This window comes from Patagioenas fasciata, chromosome 21 (genome assembly GCF_037038585.1).
Source record: "Patagioenas fasciata isolate bPatFas1 chromosome 21, bPatFas1.hap1, whole genome shotgun sequence".
In the NCBI taxonomy this organism is placed as follows: Eukaryota; Metazoa; Chordata; class Aves; order Columbiformes; family Columbidae; genus Patagioenas; species Patagioenas fasciata.
In genome coordinates this window covers 983,550-1,003,345 of record NC_092540.1, presented here as the reverse complement: position 1 = coordinate 1,003,345, position 19,796 = coordinate 983,550, and the positions used below count along the sequence as shown (strand labels likewise).

Below are 19,796 nucleotides of genomic sequence, written 5' to 3'. Positions count from 1 at the left end.
TCAATTAATTTTAGCTGGTTTCATTGGATTGTTTCATGTAAGACACCAAAGCAAGAGCCAAGGAAGGAGGGCAGGAGAACCCAGGGTGCCCAGCACAGCCCAGGCTGTGGGGCCAGCAGCCACATGGGCGCAGTGCTACAGCTCCAAGAGACCTGTAAAAACCAAGTGCTGGCAGGAGAGTAATTAGTTAAATTGGAGCACATCTGTTGTTAATTAATTCCCAGGCAGGAGGGTTTAACTCTTGCCTTCCCTGGTGGTTTGCAAGGTAGATGGCCAGCATCAGCTTGCATCCAGAGGAAGACTTGAACTTTGTTTTTCAGGCCCTTTCCAGGGACTTGAGTTGCTCTGGGCCATCATTCCCACATCCCAGAATCATCCCTATGGTTTCCAGGAGCACCCAGGACGTGAGCGGAGCAGCCGGCACTGCTCAGGGCAGTGAACGTGCCCCAGGCTTGGGACTGGGTCGGAAAAACCTCTGGCTTTACCCGTCAGTGCCCTGAGCACTGGTGGGACCTCTCGCAGGGTGGGTTTGCAGAGCATCACGCTGTGGGGCTGAGCGGCGCTCTCGGTAGCCCTGCACCGGCAACTGCTATTTTATTTGTGTTTTCCAAAGGCAGCTGTCGCTAAAGTACATTTGTAGGCGTGAATATCACATACATCCAGCAGTACAGCACGCTCTGCGAAGAGCCCGGCTCTGCTCCTCACCTCCCTGCTCTGCCTTGCCCCAAGGCTCAAGTCCTGGTGAGGGGACAGAGCTGCTGCGCGTGGACCTGGTTCCTCTGGAGCAGCACTAAGGGGCATTAAAAGAGCAGATGAAATGGAGGTGAGGGAGCTGGGTGCGTGGGGTGCTGAGGGTGCACGAGGTCTGTGCGACACCCTTCCAACACCAGGACACAGCCAGACCGCAGAGCCCTCCTGCGCTGGGGCAATCTGTTCGCCATTAAGAGACTCCAGCAGCGCTCGTTACTGCCAGCTCCAACCTCCCTAATTAGCACCGCCAGTGAGGCCAGGCTGGGGAAGGCCAGCGCCTCCGTCCCTCCTTGCCAAGGATGCAAACGGGCTGGAGCAGAGCCTCAGGAAAAGCTCCCGAGCGCCGGATGAGGCCCCGGTCCATCCATCCCGGGGTGGGCAGCAACGTGCATCCCGCCCCTGACCCTGCTCTGGGGCTCAGCCTGGGTGGCTGTGCCAGGGCAAGGGCTTAAAAGCCCGAACCCACCGCCCCAAATCCTCCTCGCCGTGCGTGGGCTGGAGGAAGGCTGCCCACACCATCCTCTTCCCCTCCTTGCACTTGCACTGCGCCGGGCTCCGACCGCCTTCAGCTCACCACTAAAAATAGGCTTCATGGCTGAAGAGCAGTGCTGGAGGGCAGGCAGCCCAGATCCCAAACCAGCCTGTGTCGCCATGACCAACTGACCCATTTGGCCTCAGTTTTTAAGTATTTTTCCCTCCTCGTTCAACTTCAGCCCAGGCAGCAGCCTCGCCAGGACGGCCCAGCCCCCAAGGGGCAGGGGATGCTGGCTGGGGCTGCGCTCCCCTACGGGCACAGCACGCACAGCCGGTGGCCCCACGGCAGGGCTGGGAGGTGGCAGGAGTGCCCAAGCCACCGGAATGCAAAGGACTGCCAGCTCCTCATACCAACCTCTGCCTACCCCAGCGCCACAGCCGGGAATCGGCGTCATTTATTTCCTCCTTTAGCAAAGTCATGTCCCTGGGGCAGAAGCAGCAGCTCGTGGGTCCCGCTGCAGGACAGAGCCCCGGGAGGAGCAGGGGACGGCGCTGCAATGGGACCAGAGTTTGTCCCATGGCTACAGAACGCCAGAACCTCGACCCGTCCCGGGACTGAAGGACAGGGAGTCCTCAGGCATTTCCTCTCCTGGGACAAGAACCAAAGCACGAACACCCTGGGGCTGCCACTGAGCTGTCCCACGTCCCCAAGGCCAAAGGAGCCCTGCAGTCTCTGTGACAGCCCCTGCTACCCGTGCCTGCAGACAGGGGGTGCCGGCACAGGGTTGGGGTCACGGCGCGGCTGCGAGCAGCTCCCCCCGGGCGTGCCCTGCGGAGCACACGATGCAGAAGCCATGGGTCAGAAATGAAGAGAGACCTTTATTTACAGTAACAAAAAAAGGGACAAAAAAAATAAAACACCATGACACTTCCCTCCCCATCTCCCCAGCCCTTCAATGGGGGCACTTCCCACCCCCACCCAGCCATGAGCCCACCCCAGGGCAACAAGACAGGGGCCAACAACTGCTGAGGGTCATTTGGCACCAACCAACCCCCGGGACACAAGCAGGGTCGGTGACAGCTCGGCACGGCTCCGGGTTCCCCCTGGCCCTGGCTGCAGCCTCACCGCAGGGACCAGCGAAGAAAAAGCTGCCCGGCTCGTGAAATGGGGCTGGGCCAGGCTGGGGGTATTGCACGTGGCTGCCGACCTCAGCACCGAGGAGGGGGGGCTGGCAGGATGCACCCCACAGCACGGACCCCGCAGCCTGGCTGAAGGCTTTGGCATCTCTGGGTACCTGGGGGGCTCAGGCTTGGCGCTGTCCTGGGGTGAAGAGAATGCTCCAGGCCGCCCCCGCGCAAACCAGAGCACTGTCCTGGGGCAGCAGCAGGACAGGCTGTCCCCAGCGCTGGGATCCTGGGGTTGCACCTGCGGGCTCTGCGGGGTGCGGGGGGTGCTCCTGCTCTCGGCTCAGGCGGCAGGAGGCTCCCACGACCCCCAGTGGAACAGCGAGGTGTGGGGAGGAGGTAGAGCACTGACGGGGTGCCAGCCATCCCCGAGCTCCCACAGATCCACCCCTCCCCAGGCAGGACCCCAGCCCGGCTCACCAGCTCCCAGGATGGGTTTGCAGGGGGGATGTTGCTCTCCTCCTCCGCCAGGCTCAGTCTTTTGGCATTTCACACCTGGGTGTCCCCACCGCTGGCTCTGGGACCGGCTGGACTGGGGGGGACCCACTGGGCGGCCCCCCGCCAAGCGCAGCCCCTCAGGAGGAGAAGCAGAGCCCGCAGCACTCCATGCAGATCTCCAGGCAGTCAGCCGACTCGCAGCAGGCGTCGATGATGCCGCAGTCCATGTCGCAGGGCAGGTCGCAGTCCGCGCACTCGCCCGAGTTGCAGCAGCAGCAGCAGATGCAGGAGTCCTCGGAGGTGCAGGAGCCGCAGGTGGCACAGTCCAGCACGATGTTGCAGAGGGTCAGGAACTCGCAGAAGAGGCAGGAGAGGATGCAGTGGACGCAGCAGTCTGCGGAGGAACAGCCAGAGAGTGGGCTGGGGGGGACACTGGCACCCACGGGCAGGCCGAGTGATGTGGTGCCCAGTGGACGGATGCTCAGCACCCCCATACAGGTGGAAAACCTCCCTCAGGAATTAATAGAAGGGATGGAAAGTGGGGCTGGGAGCCAGGCATTGCTCCAGGGACCTTCATCAACACCCATGGACATGCCCAGCTGCCTAGGATTGCCCAGACCCCCATTTTGGAGGACATGAGATGCCCCCAGTCAGCACCTGTCCTGCAGAAGGCTCCCAAGGGGAGCTCTGTCAGTGCCCAGATCTGGGGGTGCTGAGGGGCAGATGCTACACGAGACACCCCAAGGGATGCTGAGCTGGAGAATGGCTGGGAAGGGTGTCCCCCCCACTACCCAGGGAAAGCCAGTACCTTCCTGCGCCTCAATAGGGATGTGGGACGAGGCCGACTTGGAGCTGCCCTTGCTCTTCTTGCTGCTCTGGCTGTTGATGGAGTGATGCGACTGCAGCTTGCGCTGGGGCTTCTGGGCACTGGGGAGGGGGCGGCAGACCCCATTCCCCGCCCCCCCGCTGGCACTGCCCGGATCGGGCCCCTGCCTGGCGCCGTTCTGCAGCAGGTGGGTGCAGGGGCTGGGGGGCTGCGGGGCTGCTCGCACCTGGGGCTGGCCTGGGGGGAGAACAGCACGTTAACCCCCCCGAACCCTCCCTGCAGACTGGGGGGGAAACATGGGCCTGGACCCCATCATCAGACAGGAACCTGGTCCCAGCAGAACACGGGGTGGCTGCATGGCTGGGGAGAAGTGATGCTGACAGATGTGTGGTCCAAGAGCATGGAGATGGAAAAGAAGATGCAGAAGAGGTGGCTGGAGGGAAGGAGGCTTCAGAGAGAGGAAGAGAGACGTCCCCACACTGCTGTCCCTCTCTCCCCACACTGCTGTCCCTCTCTCCCCACACTGCTGTCCCTCTCTCCCCACACTGCTGTCCCTCTCCCCACACTGCTGTCCTTCCTTCTTCCCATATCCATGCAGTGGATGAGAGGACTGGGAACCAGCACAAGTGAGAGGGGAGTTGGAGCATCCATCCTCCTGCCACAGCAACACCGACCAAAGCCACAAATAAAATCCTGCCTGATGGTCTTTTGGCCAAATTTTGATTTTCTTCTCCAGAGCAGTAAACAAGGGATGATTCAGGCAAGAGGCTCGAGGGCAAAGGCACCTCCAGCCGCTGGGAACAGGAGCTGCTTTCTGTGCAGGGCAGGCACAGGGTATGGGGTGGACCCGTGGCGGGGGGGGGCACAGACGGTCCCTGTCCTGCCCCCTCCCTTGCTGGCAAAAATAAAACAGATGGAGGTTAAAAACAACCAAAAGTGCATGGGCCCAGCACCCAGCTCTGCCTGACTGAGCTGGGCTCAGCGTGGGGCGTGAGGCTTAACCGCGTCCTTGGGTGAAACGCTGCGTCTTTGATGTGTGCTGCGAACTCAAAGTAACTGGAGCTGAGCAGGAAGAACAGGTTGGAAGCCAGAGAGGTGGGAGAAGAGCAGAAAGGAGACATGGAAAACAGGACTTGGATAAAATGGGATGTGCTCTCCCCCAAAAAAAGGTCCTGGGGGGAGCCGGATTCCCATGAATCCTTCTCCAGCACCCTTGACTGCCAGTACCCGCGTGCATGCACCGAGCCAGCACCAAGCAGCATGGGGTGGCACCAAGGTGACCGCGGTGTCCCTGGGCAGGGGCCCTGGCAGCAGCCAGCCCAGCAGGGTCCGATGGCAGCAAATACTCTGCAGCACCGAGCGCTGGGTTTCTCGGGGTGTCTGCAGCAGCAAGCCGTGCACTCTCTTCAGCGTTCTTCATTGCGCTGCATTCCTCAGATTAAACTGTTTGTAAATCAAGATCACGCTCCAGCTCCAGCAAGTGGCAGGGAGAGGCAGCCAGCAATCCCCCCTCCAAGACAGGAAAAATAGCTTCCATTTTCCAGGAGAGCCTTCAACTCTCAGGAGCCCAAAGCTTTTCTAAAAGAGACAACTTCAACCTGAGGCTTAGGTGGAGCAGGGTGCCAGAGGTGATGCTCTGTGGGGATCTGCACCCCGTTTCCCAGGGAGGAGAGGGAAAGGAGGGGGTTCCCTGCAGCCAGGCAAGCCCGACGGGGGTGTCTGCGCTCCCCCGGCCCCGCTGCCGCAGGCTGTGCTGGGGAGGGGGCTGCGGGGCCGCCCCACGCGGGTGCAGCAGGCTGCAGCGTGACTCAGACCTGCAGAATGTCTGTGGGCAGCCGGCCCAGCTCCCAGATGCTCTGCAAGGGCTCGAGCTCTGCTCTAGGAAACGTGCGCTCTCCTCGCTCCGCGTACGCTGTCAGCAGCGCACGGATTTCACCGTCCCGTCCTCTTCCCACCCGCCTGCCCGCTCTGCGGAGTTTGCAGCCTTGTTCCCACCCTCCCTCTCCCCGCTGGGAAGCATCCATCCACTTTACGCCCCTTGGAAGGGAAAGCTGCACGCTCGCCTCCAACAAAAGGGGAATGGCTCACGTGTTAAGGGGCAGCCTGGGAGCAAACCCCTTGGATCCAGGCTGGAGGCCAGGGAAAGGACGGACAGTACGGCTCCCGGAGAGCCTGCCCTCCCGTCTGCCACATCTGCCAGCTCTGCTCTCCCACCCATGCAATGGGAAACGGAGCAAGAGCACCCTGACCCCCAGCTCTGCTCCCAGCCCACCCCGGGGTTTCTCCCGGCGGGGGCACCGGGAGGTTTGCAGCAGCAGGAGCGGGGAGGTGCTGCTTGGCTTCACCGCTGCCTCCAGCAAAACCAGAGCCGCAAGCGCAGCCCATCCCATCCCCTGCTCACTCGGGCTTTGCACCAGCCTCACCCTTGTCCTGGATCCGCCGAGGCAAGGGCTGTCCCAGCGGGAGGCATCTCCTCCCTTTGCTCCAGCGAACGGCTGGGACCACAGAGCCCGTTCTGCCAGGGGGCTCCTCTCTCCCGCTGCAGCTTTGGGGGATGCTCCACCCCAGCAGCCAGCTCCTTCCCCCAGGGGGTCCCAGCAGGACCCCAACCTGACCAAGAGCTCCTCCAGCCACCCTCCTCCTCCTCCAGCCCGTCCCAAGGACGAGGGAAGCGAGAGGCATTGCGGCGCTCCCGGATGCCACCCTTCACTTTCCCGGGCTCCTGGTGACTCACGCTCAGCTAAAGCCTTTTGCTTTGATGTGGGCAAGAGCAGAGCACGGAGGAGACGGCTTCCCACCATGGCTGCCCGCCTTTTTAATGCGCCCTGCTACTGATTAGGCGGCAGAAGCCCAAAGCATGGGCACCCATCGGTGTCTGGAGCTGCATGTGCCATGGCAGGGGGAAACACTCACATGTCACAGCTTCGGGAGCACCGGCGAGCTCCGGACAGGGGGCCTTCGTCAGGATTTTTTGGGGCTCATCATCTTCCCGGGGTTTCTCCTTCTTCGGCGCCGCAGGACGGGCGGCCGGCCGGGGCTCTGCCGATGGCGCCGGCCTCGGCGAAGGGCGCGAGGGCTCACCCGCCTCTGCAAGAGAAACGGGGCTGGAGCTGAGCGAGCCGGGGTGCACTGAGCTGTGGGCAGAGCCCCCAAACCACAGCAACCCACAGCACAGCCCCAGCTGCTGTAAACGGCGCCAGTTGGTGCTCTGGGACTCTGATTTTGGGCATAATCCATCCAGGCATCCCCACTGCTTTTGCAGCCCAGAGCTCACAGTGGGGGGGAAGAGCTTGAGCCCTGCAAGGGGTCCCGGGTGGCTGGGGATGGGCATGGGGGCTGCGTCACTCTGCAGCCGCTCACCCCGCTGCGACACCAGCAGCTCGGCGGCAACCTCCCAAAAACCTTCCTGAGGTCCCACATTCCTTCTCTTAAAAACCAGAGGATCTGGTTACACACAGCAGCTCAGGCTGGGTTTTTCATCCCCCCTTCCCATGAAAGGGCCACTGTCCTCCCTGCAGGAGCCGGTGCCACCTCCCCTCGTGTTCCAGCTCACTGTGGGGCAGCAGCAGCCCCCGCGGGACCCCCTCGATGGGGCAAGCAAAACCCCAAACAAGAGCCGTGTTCTTCCTCACGGGGATCAAGCCAGTGCCACACACCCCCTTGCAGACACCCAGCGAGGAGAAAGCACAACCTCCTCCTGAGCCCATGGGGGGGCGTCTGGGGGCTGTGGGGTGTCCGGGGGGCTGCGGGGTGCTCAGTGCGATGCTGTGCTCCCCCACCCACCGCCAGCCCCCTCCCCACCGCTCCATCCCTCTCCTCAGCACCCGGAATAGCAACCACTTGCACAACAGGGGCTGGACCGCACTTTATATAAAACTAAATTATAGCCTGGGCAAAGGGAGGGAGCCCGAGGCCCCGTAATTACCCTGGCTATAACAAGAGGTCCTACATGCGGGTGGGCAAGGGCGGGTAGGGGGAAGAGAGCCCTCAGATACTTCGTTATGTTCAATATAACAAGAGTCCTACAAGCAGGAGCCAGGAGGAAGGCAGGCGGCCCTCACACGTGTAATTATAGGGACAAAACAAGAGGCCCTACAAGGGAGGTGGGGGGACCCATCCACACCCCGGGGTTGGCAGGAGCCGGGACACGCTGCGAGGGGCTGCAGCCAGTGTGGGGCGATGCTCGCGCAGCTCCCAGCTCCGCTACGCCCCGTATGTCCTTTTGCCTCAGTTTCCCAACAGGACCATCCTCTTGGCTCTCCCCAGGACACTGAGCCAGCTCGGGGTACCAGAGCTCCTGCGACAGGGGTGTGCTGGGGGGGGAACCCCATCCTGACGCACAGCACTTTTGCAGGGGAGGCAATTTTAGGGCTCAACCAAGGGAAATTCAGCAGCTCCAGCTGAATCCTGCACAGCAACATTGGCTCCAAATGCCAAGCAGGGTGAGAACACATGAGCCCCAGAAAGGAGAAAACTCATTCCCATGCCCCTGGCAAGCCCAGGGCAAAGCAGAGGAGGAGAGAGCAGGCTGTCATCTCCCCAGAGGTGTTTGCGCATAGGTGTGGTGTATCGGTGAATAATAACCACATGGCTGCAGCCGCGGCCTCTGTCATGTCCCAACCTGGACCGCCCTGAGTCAGACCTGCGCCGTTTAGTCAGCACCTGATCCAGAGTCTGTTAAAGCCAGACGTGAACCCAACGGCTGAGAGCTCTGGACCCAGCCCTGCAGCACAGACTCCGGGGGGTGCGGGAGCCGTGTGGATGGCGAGCGTGCTGGTCCACTGGCTACTGAGACACGGCTCGTTTTGGCTGTGTCCACTTCACACATATAATTACCCTGCACAACAAGAGGTCTCACACACAACCACAGCGATGCGGGGAGGAAGATGGCAATTAAATTAACTCCCACTGGAACAAGCTGGCCAGAAGAGAGACAAAAATACACAGGAGAGAAATGTGGGTAAGCTGGTTCCTTCCCTGCCTTGTGCAGCCCCGCGTGCCCTCACCGCTCCGCCAACCCTCGCTTTGGGGTACGAAGCCCCGGGAGGGGTTCCTGCTCCCCAAACCACGTGAAGCTGAGCAGAGAGGGCAGAGCGAAGGGAGGAGCAGATCAGCCCTTGGTAAAATAGGCCGGAGAAATGAAGATAACATAGCACAGGGAGAGAGACTCGTGTTTTCTTTATGAGAACAGAGATAATAAGGCATTTAAAAATAATAAGACAGGCTTCAAGAAATCACAGTGCTGCCGGAAGGTACGAGAGATTAGGAAAGGCGATATACATGGATCTACTTTCTTTGCCTCCCGGTTGCCAAGCCCTGGAGATGCACACAGGTCAGGTTTTCTGACTGTTCTGCTTATTCACAAAGTCCAAATCCACCCGTGGTAAAAGCCCCAAGAAATCAGTGAGCTCCAAAGTCCACCAAGCTGTCCTGAGCTGCAGCTTAATGCAGCAGATCCGCCTGGGATCTCTGCTGGATCTGTCCCTCTTATCTTATGGCCAAGTGCGCTGGCTAAAGAGGGAGAGGTCTGGTGGCAGGAGATGGCCGGACGCCTCGCGCGCTGCCACGTGCCCGTCACCGCTGCCCCACGCGGGACAAGGACACCTCCGGCAGCCAGCGGCTAAAGCCAGGCTTGGGCTGATGAGCTCAGAAGCAAATCCCAGCTCTTCAGCAAGCAGCATGTCAGGATTAGGTGGTGTCAACCCATTGCAGAAGGGAGGGAGAAGGGTGTGGATCTGAGCTCTCCTGCACCCGAAGAGCAGGCGGATCCAACGCCGCGGGTCGCAGCGCCTGCCGGGGTGGGATGCTCAGGAGGGTCTCTCATCCCCCCATCTCTCTCCCTTTAATCCCCCAGGAACCGCTGGTCAGGGACGAGATAACGTCGGATGGGGACACAGACACAGTCTAGCGAGGCGTTTGCCATTAACAACACGCCACCCCGCAGCAATATTTAGTTTGGGAGTTTTCTAATCTGTTTTATGCAGATAAAACAAGCGTGTAATCTCTCTCGGTTTTCCCGTACGTGCTGCCCGGCCCAATCAGGTGCCTGTCTGACCTATTCAAGGGATATTTTAGAGCTCGATTAAGTGGTTTCAAGTGCAGAAGAGATGACACTGAGGCAAATCCTTCCAGTGCCATGAGCCAGGCTGGGGGAAAGGAAAGCAAAGTTCTGGTTTGAAAGTTTGCTCAACTGGGAAAAATCCAAATGGCTTATTTACATTCAGTCTGAAATTAATGCACTGAAGTGTTTTCAGATGCTGTGATATTCAGGGAAAGGAAAAGGAGGGCGGAGGGGAAGGAGCAGTGCCCGGGACAGACCCAGCACAGCTCCGCGTCCCTCCCGGCGAGCGTGTGCCCCGCGTCTCCGCTCACCTGGGCACTGCTGGGGACAAACAGCCCAGCTCTGGGACAACGCGGAATCCGGTCAAAAATAAAAATATTGGTTTCTATGAAAAGTTACTTCCTAAACGCAAAAAGGCAAAACAAAGCAAAAAAACCCACAAAACCCCAAACAGCTTGCCAGCCTGGGAGTTGTTATTATTTGTTATTTATAGCCGTTGGGTGGGTAGGAAGAGAAGAATTTCGGGCTGGCCAGACAGGTCAGGACCAGCATCTATCCAGCCCATCCACACGCGGTGTTTGACCTCAGCTGAAAGGTCAGGCGGTGACAAAAGCCCGGGCTCCAGGTCTGGGGCGCAGCTCCTGTGCCAAGGTGTCCCTACAGACCCCATCACCCAGAGGCCCTCGCTGACGCAGCCGGCACAGGAGGCACAGACCGACCCTCACGGCAGAACTGCTCCCCCTGAGAGCAAGGACACGGGGATGCGGGGACAACCCTCAGGAATGGATTTCAGGAAAAGTAAGAAATAAAGTCACAGCGAGGCGGTGCAGGATGAGCCCTGCGCTGGCCAGGACAGCAAATCCCCACGCCGAGCAGCCTGGCACGGAGGAAGGATGCAGGAGATGCTGCCGCATCCCAGGTGTCCTTCAGGACCAGCAATTATCCCTGAAGCCTGGAAAGCAGCTAACGTGATGCCTATCAGATCCAAGGAGATTCTGGGAATTACAGAGCAAGGAGCCACACCGCCATGCTCGGGAAAATTATGGAGAGCCTAATTAAGGACCATGCCAGTACAGTAATTGTGTAACCTTACGGGGTCAAACCAGCACAGGCTCTGCCAGGGAAAATTTGTGTCTTTCTAACCTGCTAAGAGTCCTTAAAAAAAATTAATTGAAGAGCAGATAAATGTGAGCTGGTGGACATCATTATTAACGAGAATAACAATTTGCACTTATGCAGCACCTTTCATCCTGAGACGTACCCAGCGCACAGCGCTGAGCCAGTGCCCAGCACACAGCACCCAATCTCCGTGTATTTTACATCAGCACAGCGCAGCCTTAAGATGCTGTGAAGCGGAACCTTATCACGGCTCGGCCCAGTGGGGAAACTGAGGCATTTACCCAAAGCACCATCCCATGGCGATGGAGCCCACAGCTTTGCAGTGCTGGGGCTCAATGTCCTGCTGGCCAGGCTGGGGTTTCTCCCAAGCACAGACCCCAGAGCAGCTCGGGAGGAGCTGCAGCTGCATGGGGTGAGGCGGGAAGCGGCTCCTGTGCCACGGCGGGCTCGGCGTGCGCGGCGGCAGCGCGCCTGGACGGCAGCACGGCGGCGAGGAGGCAGCGGCTGGAGCGAGTAATTGCTCCTGGAGCCAGCGAGCCGACCCGCTTCCTCACGGTGAAGGAGCCGCTGGGGGGAACACGCTGCGCCGGCGGCCCTGGCACCCAAAGCAGCCAAACCGGGCGAGCACCGTCCTGCCCTGGGCACAGCCCAAGGAGCCGGCGCCGGGAGCCGCCTGCGCACCCATGGGGAGCACCCAAAAGAGGATGGGACTGGGGGGAAAGCGCTTCCCGAAGCTCCTGCCCGTTCCCTGATCCGCCCCATTGCAGAGCTGGGGATGCAGCCGTGGAAAGACAGCAGGACGGCACTGGAGGAAGGGGGGATCTCCCCCCAGGCCAAACATCAGGTTCACCAGGGCTGCCAAAGGCTGCCGGAAGATCAAGCGGAGACGGGTGAAAACGTGCGTGCCCGTGGCTGCAGTGAGCAAAGCCTGAAGGGTGGGATCTGGGGAAAAACAATCCAATTATCCCATCCCTGCTGCTAAGCACGAGCTCATTTCCACCAGTACAACCCTGGGCAGCACATGGGGGGACGTGGGAAGGGGCCGCCGGGAAGGACGGAGACGGCTCCATCCTGCACCAAAACCCGCAGCCTGGGCTCTGGAACACCAGAACCAGCACAGAAAATGCCCAGGGGCAGCTTGTGTTTCTGCAGCTCACCAGCAGGCGCTTTCCAAGGAAATTCAATAGGGAGCTGGACCGGGGTGCTGGGCGGCACAGCCCCGCAGGGCCTGCTTTGCTTTGCTTTGCTTCACTTTGCTCTAAAACAGAACCATCTGAAAAAAGCCAGCGAACTGCTTTTCTTGAGTTTTGTTGTTGATGTTCAAAGAAAAGAAAAAAACCAAAGTATTTTCATAAGCAGACGAGAAATCCTGAAAGAAAAACAGAAATGAATCTTTTGGGCAAAAAGTCTTTATCTGGCATTTTAAAAAAAATGTTTATTTTAGGTTTGGGGTTTTTTGGCCCCTTCGCACTCACAGGATGTTTGTGTGCAAATCTGCAAGCAGCTTCACTAAAATCAGTGCTAAGACAAGCAAAGGCCCTTTTGTTTCAACCTTGCAGGGGGTTGTCTTTGTTCCTGCCCCCCCTCCCAGGGCAGGACTGTCCCAGGAATGGGTACCCGAGTGCTGGTGGCACTGACTGCCCAGCCTCCCCTGCTCGGGGCACCCATGGGTGCTCTGGGCCCCGGTGTTTCGGGCGAGCGGGGCAGAGCACACAACAGCTCCCTGCTCCGGTTACACCTCGGGGCAAACGCTTTGGAAACAGGCAGAAATAATTAAAGAAAAAACCATAGCGTGAGAGTGTCCTGTCCCTGCCCCCCCAGGCCAAGAGCTGCGGAGCCTCCGGTGCCCGCGGCCAAGCCGGGACACGCACACGGAGACGGGACATGGAGGGGGACATGGAGGGGACCCCACGCAGCAGATGTGGGTCCTGCTGGGAAGGGAAAGACGGGAGGTGGGAGCGAGCGGAGTCAAACCTGAGCGAAAGGCTTTTCTTCTGGAGGTGGATTTGCCTCCAGCACCTTCACACCAGTTTCCTTCCCATAGGGAAAGTTCCTCTCCCGCTGTCCCTGTTCCCCCTCGTCTGGCTCCCCCGAAGGAAGGACAAAAATAATGTCACCAGCCAAAGGGCTTTCTGTTTTCTCCTGTTTTCTGATAATTCTGCCAAAAAAATAATGATACCCCCCACACTCCACACACGCAGACAAGCGCCTGTTCTCCCGGAGGCTCCTCTGCAAACCACCTGGGGCTATTTCAAGGGTTTGGTTGGGACCGTCTGTCCCGCTGGGCTGGAGGAGCCCGCGAGATGGCGAGAAACCAACTCCGGGCAACGGGCTCTGTCTGGGGCTGGGAGATCACACCAAGCAGGGCAATGCCAACCTACCCTGCCCACGACGCAGCAACTTGGGCCAAACCACTCCGGCACTTCAGCTTCCCCATTTATTTCACGGGCTCGGTGTTTTGGAATTATCTGGTCTAATGTGCAAAGCATCGGAAAGGGAGAAGAGTAAAAATTCCCAGGCTCCGTGGTGCGTGACAGAGCCACTGGACGCTGCCCAAGCGATAATGGCTCTGCACCGAGACGTCACGAGGCCAAACGAGCACGAGAGACAAACCGGACCCTGTCCATTCATTGCTCACCGAAAAAGAAAAAGAAAGAAGTGGTGTGAGTAAGAATTCAAAGCTCAGGATGTGGAATCAAAGAGCTGGTCTCTGAGACAGGCCAGGGATATTCTCCTGGCACGAAATTCAGCCCCCAGAGCTTGGGCAGGAAGAACTGGAGGGTGTGCTGGGACCCCCGGCTTTGCACACTGTGAAAGGGGGGTCGAAAGGACGTGAAAGGGGTCCAGTTCTGCTTGGGTTCACCCACCACGGGTCCATGCTCCCCCCGGGAAGAGCTGGGGAACAGGAGGGTGGGAAAAGACGCAAAGCCTTTTCTTTCGACACATTTAACAGATCTCTAAACTACTTTTTAAAATAACCCACACTTGCTCTTACAGCAGATAGTGCACAGCGCTCCTCCTAACCCGGCCTGGCGGCAGGTTCCCATGCAAAAGCTTTTTTGCACTAGGTTCCTGCATTAGCAGTTCACGGTTTCCCGCCTGGAAAGGAAAGTGGATGGAAGGAAATTCAGAGAAATAAGCTCTGCACAGCCCCTGCGCCGGGACGCGGCCGCAGCAAACGCAGCGTCAGAGTCCGCCGGGAAGCAGAGCCGGCAGCATCCAGCTGGAAAAGCAGGGGGAAGAGAACAAGAGGATGTATTCTCCAAAAGTTGGGCCCAGCCGCGCTGCCGGCCAAAGCCAACACGGGGAGCGATGCAGCTGTGCTCAGCTGGCGTCTGCGCCGCCGTGCCCGCGTTCGCCGCAGCTCTGCCCGCTCTGCCCCTGCCCGGCAGCCACTCTGGGAGCTGCTCCCCGGGCAGATTTGGCCCCTTTGTGCCGGTCTCCCAGCACAGCACCAGCGGGATGTTTCACCTCTCGCCATCAGCTTCCTGCTCTAGGATTTTTTTCTCTCACATCTGGACTTTTAACGCAGTTTCCGCACGTGAACCTTGGCAGGGACCGACCAGCACCGGACACCGGCACAGGTCCTCGCGTCACAGGCAGAGCCACCGCACATCTGGACAACCGAGGGGCTCAGATCTGCCCCTTGGAAAAAGAGAGGATCCCCCAAACTTTTCCATCCACTTCTGCACGGGCTGATCCGGGCCCCACGGGGAGTCGCTGTGGGGTGGGGAGGGGGCGCCACCACCGCCAGCCCCGGGCTGCAGAACAGCCCCCGGCCCCTCACTCCCGTCCCTCGGGGGTTTTAAGCCCGGCTCGCGCTGGCCCCGCGCCCCGCCTGCCCCGCGCACTTGGCCGGGATTCACAAACTGCTGCAGAGTTTGTGCTCTGAACTCCCCCCGGGGCCGCCGGCACCAGCTGCGCTCCCCCCGCCAGGCGCAGGACACGCACACGGACACGCACACGCACACGGACACGCACACGCACACGGACACGCACACGGACACGGACACGCACACGGACACGCGCGGCCCGGGCTGCGAACACGCTCTCAGCCGTGCACAAGCGCGGACACACGGACACACACTCGGGCACACCCCCCCCCACCAGCCGAGCACACAGAGCCACGCACACAGCACCCCCGGCCATCCGCCCCCGCGCACATTCCACCACACGTCCCGCCACCCACAGCCCCCCAGCCACCCACGCACACTCCGACACCCCCCCCTTTCCATGCACAGTCTGCAGCACTGCACCCCCCGCGGGACACCCCCCAGCCCTGCACCCCGCGGCCGCGCACCCACAACCCCCAGCCCGGCACCCCCGGGCCCGGCGGTGCACCCCCCAGGAACTGTGTACACACAGCCCCCAAGCCCCCCCAGCCGCGCACCCCCCAGCCATACACACAAACACGTACAGACGTCCCCCGGCCGGGCACCCCCGGCCGCGCACACCCCCCCCCCCCACGTCCCCCAGCCGTTCCCCCCGGCAGGAGCCCCGCGTACCTGGCGGCGGGGCCGGCTCGGCTCGGCGGGGCTCCGGGCGGCTCTGCCGGTGGCTGCTGGCCTGGGACATCGGAGAGGGGCACGGCGGCTGCGGCGGGAGAGAGGCTGAGTGCGGCCGGGCCGCCCCCCGCCCCGGGGACGGGCTCACCTGGGGCCCCGCTCAGCCCCGCGCCCGCCCCCGCCGCGCATCCCCCGGCCCCGCCGAGCGCCGGCCGCGCTCCCCCCGCCGCTCCCGGCCCCGCCGCTCCGGCGACCTTTAATGAGTCGGTCGGGGGCGCGGGCTCGGGATTGGGTCTTTTTCTTTTTTTTTTTTTTCCCAATTCCTTAAAAAAAAAAAAAGGCTGCGAGAACAAACAAACAACCGCCCGCGGCCGCCCCGCCGAGCAGGAGCGGGAGAGGTTTCTTTTGGGGGACGGAGCAGAGCCGGGGAGGGGAGCGGTGCAGGGCAGGCAGAGGTTGGTTGTTCCCAGGGCCACCCTCGAAATTGGGGTTTCTCAGCTGTGCTGTGATTCCGGCTCAGTGGTGGGTTTGCCCCCCGAAAATCCTGGGGGGAGTAATGGGGGTCTGGGAAACACCCACCGCCCTGCTTGGGACCCTCGGTGGGGGCTCCAGCCCGTCCGCTCTGCACCCGGACAAGGAAGCAAAGAGGGTGTTTTTATTCCCGACTTTGCTGGTGCGTCCTCAGGAAAGCCTCTGTCTCACCCACGCCTCCCTGCCTCAGTTTCCCCAACTGGTAAATGAGGTTTGGCTCCTCAGGGCGATGCCTGGAGGTGCTGGGGTAGGAGGTGACAGCGTCGTTGCTGTCATCAGCCCCAAAGTGACGGTGCGAAATCGAGGTTTCGAGCAGTATCAGCACGTCCCAACCTGGTGTTCACGCGTTTGCTCCAGCGCTGTGTCCCTGCACGGTCCCCATGGGGATTCATGTGGGACCCTGTGGGACATTTTCAAAGCTGTTTTTATAACACCACCATGTTTTCCTGCATGTAAAAAGCCCAGCATTGCGAAGTGTACAAAAAGAGGCTGTGATCACCCTGGAGCTCGGCTGGAGCTCGGCTGCCAGCGTGAGGCTGGAGCTGAAGCGGGGGCAGCGCGGGGCCGGGGTCACCGTGAGCTGCCGCTTCCCTTGGTCAGCGCTTCCCGGACACGCCGGGGGTCTGGGCAACAGCTCGGTTTTGCAATGCAAAGCTACGGCTCCGGGTTCCCAGAACAGGGCTGGACCCACGGGACAGCCCCGGTGCCTCCCCCCATCTCACTGTTCCCTGCCCGCTGCTGCCACCCGGGCCGGCTCCTGCTCTGCATGTGCAGCGTTTGCTGTGGTGAGGGCTAAGGGGAAGGCACTGAGACATCACCACCGTGGCCACATGTAAAGGAACTGGGTTGAGAGGGGGGAAACGACATAGTCTGGGGCACAAAGCGGGACTGGTGGGAGCCCGGTGTGCTTGGGATCCTTCAGAAGCTCCAGCCTGAGGCCGGTGAGGGGCCAGACAGCCAGAGAGGGTCGTGCAAGACCTCAGGAACTGATCTGTTTAAAAACCAACTCGTCACTACAGTTTGTGCCTTTTAAATAATCCTTCCAGGGAGAGCATTCCTGTCCACACCCTTCAGCGACCATAAAATCCTCCTGCTGGAGCTGCATCCTCCGGGAGCTGCCAGGCGCATCCTGCCCGCCCGGCTCTGCCGGCGCTGCCTGGCACAGCCCCTGCGCGGCCGCTGGGGAGAACAGGGGCCTGACACCCCCAGAGCCCGAGTGCTCCCTGCCCGGGCGCAGTGGGTGCGCGGGGGGCAGCGCAGGGTGCAGCATGGCGTGCAGCATCATGCAGGGCCCTGCGCCCCCCTTCCCGGCCGCAGAGAGCGTTTGTCCGTGCATCATTGTCAGCGAGGGTGAAGCATCCATTGACACAGCGACACCCCGTCCCTGGGGAGCCACCCTGGCACAGGTCACCCCACCAGGAGCCAGCGACTGGACCATTTCCTTCACCTGAGGCGGCTCCGCTGGTCGCAGCCCTGGCAGGACCCTGCCGGCCTTCACAAGGGTTCATTAGAGCAGCGTCCAAGCACGGGGCCGGCGGTGCTGGTGACGGCGAGCGGGGCCGCGGGGTGTGCCGGTGTCGGTGAGTCACACGGCGAACACGCCAGCCCCACGCGCTGCCGCTGCACATTCCTCCCTGTTTACCTGTTAAAACACCCGTGAGCTGGGGCAGACGCACCCTCGCTCCTCCCGGGGCCCCACCGGACCAAGGTGCTCCACGTAAGAAGGACCCAGCGACCCCGTGTTGCCTGGAGCCCGGGGAAGGAGGGGGGCGGTGGTCTCGGGGGGTGATGCTCTGCCTGGGGGGGACGGAGCAGGACCGCGGGTGCCACGCGGCTGCACGGACGGGTGGTGATCAGTGGCGCTTTGTGCTGACAGCTCGTCCCCGTCACCCAGCTGCCCCGGCCCCAGCCCAGCCCTCCTCTGCCACCTCCTCACTGCCTCCTCCCATCGGGATCTCTCTCCTGTCTCACCCCACGTTCATTCAGAAGCAGGAGGCAGAATTTGGCAAGGCCCAGCCTTCCCTGACCTCTCCTTGGTGCGCTGTGTCACAGGGACGGTTCAGCATGTCACCGGTAGCATCCGTCACGGGCAGCATCCGTGGGACGAGCGGCTCAGCTGTCCCCGCTGCCACTGTCCCATGAAGGGCCCTGGAAAACAAGATGTGCTGCTGGTTCACATCGCTGCTGCCCAGCGGTGATGAACCAGCGCCCAGCTCCATCCACCCCTGGACTGGAACACCCCAGGGACGAGGGGAGCAGGGGGGTGCCAATGGGTCTGCTGAGGTCTGTCACGGGGGTTACAATTTGCTCAGTGATGCTGAGCACCCAGCACACTAAGAGCGTTTTCCACAAAAACAAGCATTATTTTCCCCCACAGCATTGTCCCCTCTAAAGAAAGTTCCCCGGAGCAGCTTTAGCAGGGCGCTGGGCGGGCAGGAGCGGGGCTGGGGACACCCCGCGGTGGACGAATGAATCCCGCAGTGATCACACCCGGGCTAATCCTGCGCTGCACCGGCACCGCTGCACGGCCGGGAGCTGTGGGAGCCGGCTGTATTTTGGAAAACAAGGCCATGTCTGTAGGTGTGGGACTGCCCTGACCCGCATTCCCAACCCCTGGCACCAGCCACCGCGCCGAGCTCCTCCGCAGCCAAAGTAAACCCACCCCAGTGCTCCCAGTGCTCCCAGTGCTCCCAGTGCTCCCAGCTCCCGGCCGTGGCTCGTGCTCCTTGGCTGGAGCCGGTCTGGTCCCCATCGCCCCCGGGGCCACAGTTCCCCCCGCACCCCGGAGCTTAAACCGGCTGAAAACCCTCGCTGACCTTCCCGGCTCCGGTGAGGATTTAGCGCTAAGCCTCAACTTTGCAGTTCAAAGGGGGTTTTGCAACATTCCCGGCATTTATCCCTCGGCAAACCCTTCGCAGTTTCGAAAGAAAAATAAATAAATAAGAGAAAATGCGTGCAGTCTGAAAACAAAAAAGGCCCAGCAGCCGCAGGCCGCGGCGCGGTGGCCCCGCCGTGAATGGGGCTGCAGATCCCGGCCGCGCCGCAGCACAGAGCCGCGCTGTGCAGAGCCGCGCTGTGCAGAGCCGCGCTGGGCAGAGCCGCGCTGTGCAGAGCCGCGCTGTGCAGAGCCGGCCGTGTTGGTTTAGGGTCCCGGCCATCACCCCCGGTCTGTGGAGCGTAATCACCCGTAATCACCCGTCGCTGGGCGCACACAAAACCTCTGAACAAAACAACCTCCTCACACCCTCCTGCGCGGGGCGGGCTGGGAGGCAGGCGGGGTGCTGCCTTTGCAGTGAATGACCCCACTGTTCTGCATTTTCTGCTAAAAGATTTGATGAGTCACGAGCTATTTCTGTAAATAATAATTAAAAAAAAGGGAAATGGACATTTAAAAGAAAAAAAAAGAGGGGCCCCACGAACGCTCATCTTTCGAAGATGGAAAAATTAAAGGCTTCCCCCTCCCCTGCGCGCTGCTCCGTCCGGGGGCTGCGTGCAAGTGCTGCTTTGGGGGGCAGCAGCACAGGAATGGTGGGGGAGCATCGTGCTGTGCTCGTTGGGGCAGCCCCCCCACTGCCACCTGCCACGCTGTGCCCGGGGGACAGCGGGGACATCGGCCCCCCAACAGCACTGGGGGGAGCGGGACCTCTGGGGGCATCATCAGGGCCTTTGGCAGGGAAGGGAACTGAGGCACGAAGAAGAGCATCGCCGAGGAGGATACGGGTGCACTGGGGATGGGGACACCCAGCAGCTCGGGGATGGGGACAATGGGCAGCTCAGGGATGGGGACACTGGGCAGCTCGGGGATGGGGACACACAGCAGCTCAGGGATGGGGACAATGAGCAGCTCGGGGATGGGGACACTGGGCAGCTCGGGGATGGGGTTCCCGAGGGGCAGCACAGCGCTGGG

The 19,796-nt window shown here is 61.1% G+C and overlaps 1 protein-coding gene across 1 annotated transcript; it reads right to left on the bottom strand.

Annotated features, from left to right (window-relative positions):
• Positions 1-2,083: 2,083 nt before the first annotated feature.
• On the bottom strand, positions 2,084-18,922 carry MDFI (MyoD family inhibitor). The gene is made up of 6 exons (XM_065854743.2): positions 18,706-18,922; positions 17,917-18,037; positions 15,359-15,446; positions 6,587-6,760; positions 3,656-3,910; positions 2,084-3,241 (listed from the first exon to the last, which is right to left on the bottom strand). Exons 2-6 carry the CDS (start codon positions 17,983-17,985, stop codon positions 2,985-2,987), a joined length of 843 nt encoding a protein of 280 aa, XP_065710815.1. The 5' UTR covers positions 17,986-18,037; positions 18,706-18,922; the 3' UTR covers positions 2,084-2,984.
• Positions 18,923-19,796: the final 874 nt, after the last annotated feature.

Excerpts from the sequence above, each read along its gene's own strand:
- MDFI (XM_065854743.2), bottom strand. The coding sequence starts at position 17,985 with ATGCTGCCCGTGACGGATGCTACCGGTGACATGCTGAACCGTCCCTGT. Across the intron at positions 15,447-17,916 it reads ACACAGCGCACCAAGGAGAG|CCGCCGTGCCCCTCTCCGAT; the intron begins GTCAGGGAAGGC and ends CTCCCGCCGCAG. Across the intron at positions 3,242-3,655 it reads CCCTATTGAGGCGCAGGAAG|ACTGCTGCGTCCACTGCATC; the intron begins GTACTGGCTTTC and ends GTTCCTCCGCAG.